Source organism: Poecilia reticulata, chromosome 21 (assembly GCF_904066995.2).
Source record: "Poecilia reticulata chromosome 21, P_reticulata-male-v2, whole genome shotgun sequence".
In the NCBI taxonomy this organism is placed as follows: domain Eukaryota; kingdom Metazoa; phylum Chordata; class Actinopteri; order Cyprinodontiformes; family Poeciliidae; genus Poecilia; species Poecilia reticulata.
In genome coordinates this window covers 11,114,022-11,126,875 of record NC_088850.1, presented here as the reverse complement: position 1 = coordinate 11,126,875, position 12,854 = coordinate 11,114,022, and the positions used below count along the sequence as shown (strand labels likewise).

Genomic DNA, 12,854 nt, shown 5'->3' with positions numbered 1-12,854 from the left:
AAAAAAAATAAATATAAAGGACAGAAAATACATTTCTCACTTTTTATTTTCCATTGCACAGTAATCTCTATCTACAGAACTAAATTTTGTGGCAGCAGATAAAGTCATAACATCCATGTGAAATTTGCATAAAACTGTACAAGAAAATTGGCTACAATGAGAAAAATACTGCACCCCACTGATGAGTTTTGAATCCGGGACAGAAGACGGTGTGTGGAACTACACAGGAGTCCCTCCAACTGTTTGAGTGTGTGGGTGGTATCAGGTAAGAATACTGCAGACTGTAACAAACCACACAGAAGCAGGTCCAAAACGAAGCAAAAAAAAAAAAAAAAAAAGCATGACTTTGGGCAGGAACAAAATTAAAAAGACATACATAAATAGAAGAAGAAGAAAAAAAAAAGACAGGCTATTTTTCCAATTTTTCTGCTAGCATCCACACTTCATACTGAACACAGAAAACCAGACATCCACCATAGCTGTGGAACAACTCAGTAATACATAACAGCTTTGTCTGAAAATTGAAGGCTATTTGCATACAGACTAAACATGTGTTTTAATAAACCAGAATTTTGACATCATCTGCTGATCCTCTGACACGTTTTATTATTATTTTTTTCCTGTGTTGGCGGCTCTGTTAACTGTACTCTGACACTCACCCAGATTCTTTTTTTTTTATTTTTTTTTTTTAAACAAGGAGAGACTTGGACATGAGCTACCAGAAAACAATATTAGTAATATGTAACTCAGATGGGCACAGACGTACAGACATCCAAACACGCACTCACACATTTATTAACACCATACGTATTGTATGAGGTGAGCTGCGGTTCTGGACCGAACGAAACGGCATCACTGACTCACAGCTTGGTCCACTGAAACATTGAACTTTTTAGATGAAACGTCACATTTTGTACTTTTGAATAAATGGCATTCGATCGCAATTTCAAGCAGCAACAAATGGCGATAGAACTCTCAAGTTGAACTGCGCCTCTGTCCACTCTTCATGTATGAACGTGTAATGTATTGTAACACTTTGAATTTTATAAGAAGTTCATTTAGTTTAGTAGCTTAATTCAAAAAGTAAAACTCTGTTGTTTTTAGATTAATTCATTAAATAGTGTGGTTTGTTTCAAGTGTTTCTTTCTGTTCATTTCGATGATTATGGGTTGCAGCTAATAAAAGCACGAAATTCCGTTTAACAGAAATATGGAGTACTGCACAAGCCAATTTAAAAGAAAATATTGTGTTAAGGCCCACACAACAATAAGGAAGACTGCTGACTTGACAGTTATCCAGTAGACTGTCTCTGACGCTCTCAGCCTTTTTCTGACTTTAGCTAAAGAAGCTAATGCCAGAAAAGGTATAGCTGCTATTAAAAGTGGCTGTTCACCGAGGGCTGCCTTTAACTATGTTAAAGGTAAAAAGGGTGGAAGGAAAAAGTGTGATTGAAAAAGGTGCACAATCATCAGGGATAGCTGTATTCTTATGCAAAGTTTGTTCAAGAGTTTTGGGGAGACTAGACAGAATAACTGAACTTTGGTTACTCTTAGTAATGAGACATGATCATAAAAATGAACAGAAAAAAAAAACATTTTAAAATATATCACTCTGAGTATTGAACCCGAATAAAGTGAGTTTTTGTCAATTAAATTACTGAAATAAACAAACTTTTCAATAATATTCTAAGGTGTTGAAAAGCGAACATGCATGTCTGTCTGGGTGACCGCTGGTTTTAAACAATAACTCGATGGACAAGCTAAAGAAACTCTTTGGCGTCAGAAAAAATATGGCCTGTCTCCTCGTTTGTTTCTTGTGCAACCTTAATGTTTACTTTCTAGTTGGTCTAAGATTGTCAAACTATTTACTTATATACAAATAAAGGTTAGATGCCTGACACACAGGAGATGCACCACATGGAGGGGCTGACTGCAAACACCACCAGAAACAAGCTGGAACTCAGAAAACATAATCAAGGTGAACGTTTCCGACATTGAACTCAGGCCTCCTTCATGAATAAACACAGAAAACGCAAAAAGTCATCTTACAAAGGCAATGTAAATAATCTGAATTTGATGTCAAATTGTATCCTTTTAAAATATAGCACTGAAGGAAGTTTATACTTTATTGTAGAAATGCTTTGTGGCGATAATGCTTTTGCTGTGAGCAGTAGTTTATCTACTCCTGAAAGGCGCCACATTTGTAAGGAAATACAGTTGGGGGGGGCGCAGAATTGAGGATATTGACTCTGATACTGACCATAAGGTGCTTAATACATTATCAAGAACATGCACAATGGAGCCTTAATGTGTGTGATAGTTCTAGGTCCAAAATATTCCTGCAGCATTTGGATAGTAGGGTCATAGAGTAAGTGTATGCAGGGAACTCTATGCATATTGTTGCAGCAATAGGGAAATGGATGAGAGGATGAAGTGTGGCTAGCATTTTGTGCTGACTCGAACCTCACTAAGCACAACCAAACCGGCTGAGAGGAATGGTGGTTAAAGAATGGAATGTCGTCCTACAGAGGCATATGACCGAGCTGGTGGCCAGCATGCACAGCCACGCTGTTGTGGCTGATTGCAGTGCTTCCACGCTCTGCTGGAGTGCACGCAAAATGCAGCGGTGCTCGGCAAATAAATAAATTGTTCAGTTCTTAATATGTCGTGTTTCTTCAAAGTTTTGAGAAAAATCGGATTTCTCTCAGGGATGCATTCAAAATCTTCCATTATGCTGCTTAAGCCACAAATGCATTTTTACTGAAGAAAATGTGGCACCCTGTTGGAAAAAACAAACATGTTTACCTGCTGTCTAATGCTAATTGCCAAGAAGCACTGCAATTTTATATATAACTGGAGAAGCTTGTAACATCAAAGATAGATTTAAGTTGCTAGTTTTTCCTTTTCTGGACTGATGACTAGGGGGTCAAATGTTAAGCTCCAATTCAATATAAAAAAATAAAGAAATGATAGCCTTGCTCTTCTCGAAGATTCCAGCCCTTTTCGAAAGAACAAAGTAATTTTGTGTCTGTGACCATTTTCGCACCTTTAGAAAAATAAGTTTTTGAATAATACAGAGCAGAAAACCCCAAGAAATATTAAAACAGAGTAATGACACACACACACACACACACACACACACACTGCCTCACACACACAAGCACTCTGTAACAGTTTAAAAGTCTAAGATACAGAGGAGAGTTTTGAGATCGAATAAGATGAGGAAATACCCAGCATACATCAGAGAGTAGCTTTAATCTTTGCGACTGCCCACATTGTTGCAGACTCTGCGCGCTTCTCTTCCATCGGCTTGATGAGAAATCCCGTTCTTTCATAATTTCACTAAAGTACAAAAGTCTACAAGTGAATACAGCATTGCACATTTATTAGATCTATGTATAGATATATCGATTTATTTAGACTCCTTTTCTCTTACATGAATTCATGGTAACTTGGTTAAATATTAAGTCTTCTTTCAGCCATTACCTGTTGGTTCTGAATATTGGCCAAGAGGGTACACAGAGGAGACAACAGTAAAAGGACGTTTTGGCAAAATGAGAATGAGGACTCCTCAGGCGCGTGGACCAATCTGAGGCCTTGGAAGGGAGGTTTAACATGAACAAAAAGAAAAAAAAGAAAAAATAAATAAAATAAAAATGTCACCATTTATGCATTACTTTCCTCTGAGGTCGCCCCTCTTTACCTCAGTTCCACCTTCACACTGAGGTAAGAACAGTATCCAACATTGTGCTAGGGGGAAAAAACTCCCAAATGTTTCCAGTGAAGAAGGCTCAGACGGACGGCTCGACGGACAGATGGCGGGCAGGGGGGGGAGTCAGTGTGAGTTCAGATGAGCTGATGGAAGGTCAGTGAGATAGTTGTAACCACAGAGCTCTGCTCCTTGCCAGTGGCCCGTCAGAATTGGTACCATTTTTTGTCTTTGCATTTCAGCATCATCTGGACGGAGGAGAAAAATGTCCAAGAGAGAGTATACAGTGAATTAAAAACAACGCACAAACTGTTGTATGCAAATTTCCTAAAGAAAATAAAAATGCTTTGTACACAAGTCATGTCACATACATAGGTCATGATACATAACTCTATCCTGCCCTCTAGTGGGCAAATGAATAATGTTAGCATTTACCAAAAGATGCATTGTAGGAGAAGTAATTCCTACAATGCATAAATAACTTAAAGCTAAGTGCTTAAGCTGCAAGTTATTTAGCTTCCCCAAACAGCAACAAAGAAAGAGCAAACTGTTTCATCACATCAACCCTAGAAAACGTACTACACATTCAAATAAGACAAATGTTGTAAGATGTAAAATGCAACCGGCTTCTGGTTTTTGGTTTGGTTTTTCACAATTTTTGTGCCGCAACAAATTTGTTTCTATATTTATTAAGTTATATAAGTAAATCAGCAAATTCTGGCCACACTAAAAGAACAACAACATGCTAAGTTCTTTAAAAGAAAAAGTTTTTCTGACGTGTTTTTACGAGAGATTTCTCAACAAGTTAGTTTTTATTATTATTATCATTATTATTTTTGAACACATTTTCTTACATCATGGGCATGTTTGGAAAAAGAATCTGCGCTGGCCATCATGGCAGCTGTCCTGTCCTCCAGTTCACCCAGTTTTTGGCCTCTTTCGTCCAGCGCTATCCGAGCACGTGCCAGATCTCCGACCACGCCTGAGGCCGCCCCCTTCATCCCCTCTATGCCACCTGGGCCGGGGATGTGCTGGGCCAGACTTCGAGACGCCTTCCCAGCCGCTAGCTCGCCAACTTAGTGAAACAGGAACAGGGCAGAAGACGAAAAAGATTAAGTTGAGTCTGATTGCACGCATTTAAAGAGGAGAAGGTTTTTACGGCGACTCTGGCTTACATAGTTCTTCTCTGTCCAGCGATTGCGCTCCTCCTCCAAAGAGACCTTTAAAAAACCCTCTGTTTGGCGCCTCTGGTGTCTCTACTGGTGTAAAAAGTTCACCCAGCATCTCCTAAAATATAAAAAGCTCTGTAAGTTGGATTTATTTATTGTTTTTAAAAAGTATACAATACCTTTCTTTTTTTTGCATTTCATAAAGTTTGCAGACACGACTAACATAAGAGTCGGTTCAACAACGAGTAACCTGCCTGTAAATTCTCACAGGTTTCTTGACTGTAAGTTATCCTCTGAATCTCAGTAGGTGAACAAAGGTACATGGCCTGGCCCAGGTTTGTGAAGCAGAACGTCCTGGCTATCCGCATGTCTGTCAAAGGTAGGTAGTTTACATCCATGAGCGGTCTCAGTCCCGGCACACTAGGAAGGAGACACAGAAGCAACAGAAATTATTTGAAATGAATGGATTATTAATAATTGTCCCCACGGTATACAGGCTTACTCAGCATTCAGAACTGCAGCAGTTGTCTGCACACCTTAGGTTGTCTTAGCGAGAGCCCGTATTTTATATTTTAAACATGATAAATGAGTTTCTTAACTGCCTGAAACCCTCAAATTCCCTGAAGGTCTGAGCATTTTGTTTTATGCACTGACAATTTGGAGGAGGCGCACGTAATGGCACAAACACAGTAACACAAAGAAACAGTTGGACGTCCTTCGCTTTGTCCGCGCAGACACCCATATGGACGGCTGTTCTGTCCGTCACTTCAGGGAACCGTGATTGATGAAAACGACCGTCAGACTGATACACCCCCTCCTCAATTACAACCCGTCACACGCTGCATAGAAATCCACCTGCTGTCTGACTGGAGAGTTTCCAACCTTGACAAATTCATTAGCTACGACGCTGGGTACAACGCTTCAGGATACGGTTCGTAAGATGCAGTTGAATGCGGTACAGGTCGTCTGTGCGACGTGCACGATAAAAAGTGCACCCTGGTAAGTCGGACAGATCATACGACGACATGTTCCGTAAGAGAGGTAAGCCACAAATGCGTAAGACAATAAAGCTGGCCATTCACAAAGTATCCTATTCAAAGACGACGCTTGAAAATTGAGTGGAGGAAATGTGGTAGAAAAAGTTGCGCAACAAACAGGGATAACCATCTGTTATGTGATCAAAAACTGATAAATTAAATGTTATACATATTAAACTTCAAAACTAAAAATTATTGAAAGCTGATGTGTGGGTTACATGCTAAAACAGTAAAAAAAATAAATAAAATAAATTGTATATATTGTAAGACTTTAACAAACCAATAAAATAGGTGGCTTCATGTCACCTCAGCTAATTATATCGTCTGTCCTGCCTTTTAGGTCAGTGTTTATGGTCAGTGTGGTGCTTAGTAGCACCTTGCTGTGATAATAGAAACCTGCTGGCCTCATGGAACGAAGTACTTGATGTAACAACTCAACAGCAGGAAACAACTGAGGTCACATGCCTGGTCTAATCTGAGTGCTGTGGAGCTCAGGCTCCATGGCTGCAAAGTTGCAGTCCAGTCTTTCCAAATTACCAGTTTTATCCAAAATAATAACAATAACAAATAAATGTTATTTGTAAGTCAATAACGTTTGCAAGCTATTGACTTACAAATGATTTAAGTTGATAAAGGTTTAATGGTGTCTAATGAAAACAATTTGTTGTACAATCAGTTAATTGAAAATCAATTTGCAACCATTTTTTTTCCATTATGGCACTAAAGTATGCTAAAATCGGCATAACATTTAAATGGATTTAACAGGTGGAAAAGAAATGTCAAATCAACTTGGATTGTTTAAATGATTAGCAAACCTTGGTTGAACTCCTTACCTGAGGGTCATTATGTGGCCGTTGGCACAAAAACAAGCCACGCACACCGACTGGTTCATCTGTACGACGTCTGCCCGCAAGATGAAAGAAGCCTCTGTGATGCTGTGTTTGTAAATGCAGGTCTGGGAAGGAAGTGAAATGACCTTGGCCTGCTTCTCGGAGCACACCACGGCAAACTGGCTCTCATTGAGCTCCTGCGAGCTGGAAGGTGAAACGGAGACGGGCCGCCGCCTTCGGATCTTCTCCCTTTCTTCGCCGTCCGCTGTGACGTTGGGCTCGTACCACGTTTCAAATGCAGAAGGTAGCAGGGAACCGGTAGAGTCCAGAAAAGCCATCCGCATGATGCTTCCCTTGAGCCGTACCAACATGCCTGTGAAAAGAAGCAGTCTCTCAAACTTCTCTGCTGCTGCCTGTCTTTTGTGCCGTTCATCTTACACTTCAACTCTAACGTAATTCAATAAATTCAATAAGAAACGATGTGAAGTTTACCAGTAGGTGAAATGATAATTGGCTGCAGTTGCCGCTGCTCCCCTGCAGGTGGCAAAGTGAGCGCCAGCACTAGCACAGTCCCCAGCGAGGTGCCGACATACAGACAGGGCGTCAAAGTGCAGTCTCCCTTCCGGGCAAAAGTCTCACAGAAGTGGAAGGAGTTGACGGCCTCTCGGGCTTCCTTGTCGATGCTGGTGACGCTGGAGGAGCGGGAGCGGCTGAAGGAGTTGTCCCGGTGGTCTAACGGGTTGGCACCCCGCGGTGGGCACACGGACAGGAGGACAGCACGGAGAAAACAGAGAGAGAGGTAAAGCACCTGCAACGCAGCGACGTCAACTTGATCTGTGCGCTGCCTTGCAAAAGTGTCCATTTTCTTTGAACCTTTTCCACATTTTGTTACATCGCAATTAAATCAACTTATTGTATAGAGATTTAATGTGACAGACTGACACAAAGTATTACTGTAAAGCGCAAGGAAAGGATATGTGGTTTTCACATTTTTTTTTTTTTTTTTAATTGCAATGGTAGTGGAAATTGTAGTGTTGCAAGGGCTATTGTAACAATTGGATATGCTTTTAATCCAAACAAACCCACTGGAGCACTGGCTGTGTGTTTAGGGCTCTGCTCCAATCTCAAGTCATTTGCAGCCTCAAGATGTTCAGTGTTGGTTTTGCTCCAGAGTTTTGGGTGTAGACTAAAAAAGAATGGAAATAGGATTTATGCCTTCCTTTCAAGAATGACTTTCCTGTTGTACCACAAGGTCAAATTGGTGAAGTTTATGATCTAACACTTCATCTCAGCTTTATCTTTGTCTGGTGTGTTCCATATGTCCATTGTTTTATACAAAAGTATGGGAGCGAAGCAGAGTCACAATTTTTAAATTTAGAGGTAAATTAAAAAATAAATAAAAAATTTAAAAAAAGCAGAAATGTTCAAATAGTTTTTTCTTCAACTTTCCAATTATGGCTACTTTATCTTGGTCAATCACATGGAATCCCAATGAAATACATTTGAATTTGTAATGGAGCAAATAGTGGACAAAGTTCAAAGGATACACACAATAAAATGATACATGAGTGATCTATTGGTAATGTTGACGTTTAAATTCTTAACTGAAAAGCTTCTCATATATGCTTTAGATACGGAAAAAATAATTTTTACTTAAAACTTTCAGAAACGTTTCGCTGTCTTATAATCTCTCCTTTTGTACATGAGGCAAAAAGATGTTTTATATCCAATTTAAGTCAACTAGTGTTCTGAAACAAAAAAAAATGTGTTGAACATGACAATCTAACAGCTGAATGTCCCTGGAAGTAAACATTTCCATTTTACCAACTGAAAACCGTTTTAATGTTAAAAGAAACAATCACACAGAGAAAAGAAAATGCACAAATAACACAGAAGAAAAAGAAAGCTGCAAAAGTTACAAAAAGCTCTGCAGTGAGAAGGGGTGAGCAGTTAGCACCACTGACCTTTTATGAAAACCCCAATATCGTTTAAAAAAATAAAATAAAATAATGAATACAACAATTTGGTTCTGCTCAATACATTTTAATTACGACCAGATCAGTGCTACTTTTGACACATGCAAAACTCAGGAGAACATCTGCACAGCTTGCCAATTTTGAGGCTAAAAACCAGAGAAATATACTCCACTGGACTGATGGAATGTGGCCGAGTCCAGTCAGAGCAATAAAATCATACTGCAAATCAATATTTAAAAAAAAAAAAATGTTTGGAGACACGAAGTCAAGGCTTACCCAAGTCTGGCTTTAGCTCAGTAGGTAAGCTTAATTTCCGTGACATCTTTGCTGGAAAAAAGAGAACATCCCTCTTTACAAACACACATCTAAGCTATGACACGGTGCCATGCAAAGCCAGGTACCCAGCACTGGACAAGAATTGTGCACAATGCTGAGTCACACCTAAAAAAAAAATTAAAAAAAAATAGAAAAGCTGCAACATGTTCCAGGGAATTGGTTTACTGACGAGAGGAGCCAAAATGCTTTACAACACAAGTTCTACGTAAAAACATAGAGGCAACTCCTATATCGCGACGGCATGCTGTGACAGAACACAAAAACAGGGGACCTCTAATTGTACAAATACCTAAAGAGAAGACTGATAAGACAGACCAAAACTGCAAGGGCCATTCAGGACCGTCATGCCAAAGAAGCATGCAGCAAGAACCAGGAAGTAATAATAAAGAACATCAGAAATGGAAGAAGACAGTGACAGTGGAAAAAAGGTGATTCGAGTTGACTGGAGTGGGTTTGCAGCTATTTAATTTTTTTTTCAACATACGTAACTTTTTGTGGAAGTGAAAAACGAATGACAGTAAATAAAGGCTAGAGGTTGTTTCGCTCTCTGCAGTAGAAAGACGAAGGGAAAAGATGTACAAAAACAACTATCATTCAACTCACTGAGATATAACAATCTCTACATATTGTTATGAGGCTTAGATGTGGCAGGAGTTAACATTAGTGCTTTAATAAATGAGTAGACTCTATTCCAAAAAAGCAAAAGTGAAATCTACACCTCTACCCTAAGAACAAATGAGGTTGCATGTGTACGTTTAAGATCTTTTATAAATAAAAGAAACAAAATTAATTCTTTCAGCTTTAGAGCTACCACACTGAATCATTAAGCATCGTCTCATTCATGCCTATTTGTTTAGAAATTTAAGGAGCACCATCCTTCTGAAACAATGTGATTGGGTGAAATCACTAAGTTCAATAAAATTTAATGTTTTTTTATTATAATTAAAAGTGGCAAATGATACATATTGTGTGCATTTTACCTAGAGATGTGACCAGGAGATTTATTCCTAGTTACAGTTTAGAGGCATGTAAATAAGTATTTACACAATCTGAACTAGATACAACGTTAACATGTCAACATGTTTTGCATGCATATGCTAAAAAAACAAAAAAAGAAACAACAACAAAATCTTAATAAATTTCATCCACATTGTATGGTCCAATTATTATCAAGATTGTACATCACTCAACTCTGCACAAAATTTGATTGCTATACTATCCATTTTTCTTGACAGGAACTGAGTTCCTTCATTGCAGCCTTAAACCGATGGTAACACATCTATGATGTTTTGCTAACACCTTCGACATAAGCAAGACAAACACTTATTCAGCTTTAGAGTTTGGTAACGATCAGCAAACGAGGGGCGACAGAAGCACCAATGCAGGAAAGCTGGTGGATCTGTACACTTAGGAGTGGAAGTCATAAAGGACACAAGAGGAACGCTTACTCAGTGGTGAGGGCCTAGATTAAAGATGGAGTCGGACAGCAAGGACAGGAAGTGGAGGTCCCGCATCATGAAGGCAACCAACATTACCGCTCATAGACCTGATTGCAGTTTCCGAGTCAGTACTGGTGGGGCGTGATGGTTTAAACCCAGTTTTACCCTGTCAGTGTTCCATCTGCAGGTTCGCCTGTAACCTGAACTTTTAGGTAGTCAAGTGGTCGTCTCAGTCCCATGCCAGGATTCATTCATGGCTTGTCCAAGTACCTCACTTACCAATCCACTGTGTAGCATCAACAGGCGGTGTGTACAGACCTGTTATTGCTGAACAACGCTTGTCCCTCGATGGAAAACTGCATGGAGCCACATAACTAGTTTGCGCAACAGAGACTGGTTTCTTATCAGGATTAAGCAGACGACAAAGAACGGCCATGCAACACCACCAACACAATCCAGACGAGCTATCAGTCTGTTAGTTTGTAAATCTGGACTGGACGAAGTTTCCTGTGTTGAGTCAGTTAAGCCCCAGGCTCCACTCCTGATGTCTCCTGCCAATTTCTTTAAGATTTAGCTTCAACTAACACAAAAATATAATAGTCTGACATGATAGAGCTGCAATCTTCTATAAACTCATGTCTAGCTCCTGGTGACAATGTTTCCAGTGGAGCAAATTGCTAGACTAAAATTCCAGTGTTTCCTATGTGTTTTGACAAAAGGTGTCTATTATTATTATTCTCGCAAAATATTTTAACGCAGTTCCAGTCAATCGCGTGCACATAAAACTTACAAAGTTTTTTATTCCGTCCTAAAAACTTAGCACTTTGGCTTAAATGTCAAATATTTTATAAGTCTTGTATTAGTTGAGCTCTGGGCACATTCCTCCCACGCTGACCATTTTGTGGAAATGTCTGAGCACAGCACAGAGCAGGTCACATCACACACACGGACACAGAGGTGCTTCAGTCAATCCAGTCCCTCTTAATTCAAACATCACTACAACACGTAGAAAACTTGGATTGAAACGCTCAGTTGTTAAATTTAATATTGCAGATACTAAACAGTTAGGTAATGAATTCATCTACTGGTCTATTCTTCAATATAAGGTTTAGGGGCATCTCAAATGTGACACTACAGTTTTTGCAGACTTTTTTTTTTTTTTTTTTTTTTACCATTGACCAAAACACTGGAGATAAATGAATACAAAGTTGGAACGATGATGGGCTCTGGGGCTTCATACCATATTATAAACAATCATATCAGGACAGACGGCAAACGCAAACACACTTACAGTCTGACACATGTGCTACATACAAGTAGCATGCAGGGTGTGTATCATACAACTAAGTTGTCTCAAAGCAGTTGCAATGTCATCATCATTCTAGGTCATCCTCTGCTCCAAGAACTTTCAGTTTTCTCAATGTTATGTTTTTTGTTTTGCATTCAAATATATATATATATATAAATAATTTGTTGTATAAAAACAAATTAAGCCGTCCACTTACATTGAAATGCATACAGAACAAAAAGGTAGTGGAACAGAAGCTAACCTTGACATACTTTGAAATTTTTTTTTTTTTTTAGTTTCTTTCACTTAAATTATTTATTCCAAGTAGTATTTGCTGACTATAGACAGCAAAGATAATGAAAGTGTATTCACAATAAAGAAAAACAAACAAACAAAAAAAAAAACAGGTACCAAATTGGGACCATATTTGTCCTGCCAACAGAGCCTCTTATGGAAACTTTGGGCCAGTCTTACCTCCTCTACCACCTCCATTGTAGAACTGTTGAAGATTGCTGTGTGACATCAACACTTTTGGGATAAGGGGAGGGGGAGTAAAGTACAGTAAATGTACAGTTAGAAACAACTTCTTGAGTCAGTTTAGTTTTAATGGGCAAAGTATCTTTTTTTTAACTCAATAGTTCTTTAGAATATCAGCTTAAAGTTGCAGTATCTTCTATAAAGAATGTTTTTTTTTTTTTTTTACTTATTTGTTAAAACTGTCACTATGTCGAGTATAACATGACAAAGATAATGAGTTCCTCTGCCTCCTCCCTGTGGTACTACAGCCAGAGAAGATTGATTTGTTTACAAATTATATGTCTCATGTTCTACGGTCAGGACATAAGAGCAGTTATAACAAATGCAAAAAAAAAAAAATATATATATATATATATATATATATATATATAAATTACCAACTGCATCTTTAATTTCAGCTTTTCATATGGGCTTGTGCAGAAGTGAAACATTTGTGTGAAAAACAAAAAAAGAAACATATATATATAAAGTTTTAATTTCTTTACGTTGTGTGCTTATGTAATTTTTAATTCTTTTTGAACAATTTAGAGGATA

General features: G+C 38.7%; 1 protein-coding gene across 5 annotated transcripts in view; it reads right to left on the bottom strand.

The window, feature by feature from the left end:
- Positions 1–28: 28 nt before the first annotated feature.
- stxbp5a (syntaxin binding protein 5a (tomosyn)) overlaps positions 29–12,854 on the bottom strand; it is a 102,197-nt gene continuing 89,371 nt past the window's right edge. The window contains exons 20-28 of one of the 5 annotated variants that reach the window (XR_014085612.1): positions 12,258–12,311; positions 8,998–9,047; positions 7,237–7,519; positions 6,748–7,117; positions 5,132–5,297; positions 4,884–4,995; positions 4,563–4,783; positions 3,703–3,956; positions 29–3,595 (exon numbers count right to left, since the gene is read on the bottom strand). Coding sequence is in view for 4 of the 5 variants with exons in the window: in XM_081602525.1 (XP_081458651.1) it covers positions 3,915–3,956; positions 4,563–4,783; positions 4,884–4,995; positions 5,132–5,297; positions 6,748–7,117; positions 7,237–7,519; positions 8,998–9,047; positions 12,258–12,311 (1,298 nt within the window). In the remaining variant the exon portion in view is untranslated. Of the gene's footprint in view, positions 3,957–4,562; positions 4,784–4,883; positions 4,996–5,131; positions 5,298–6,747; positions 7,118–7,236; positions 7,520–8,997; positions 9,048–12,257; positions 12,312–12,854 lie in introns of all 5 variants that reach the window. The other 4 variants (XM_081602525.1, XM_081602526.1, XM_017302183.2 and 1 more) reach the window with 4 other exon arrangements.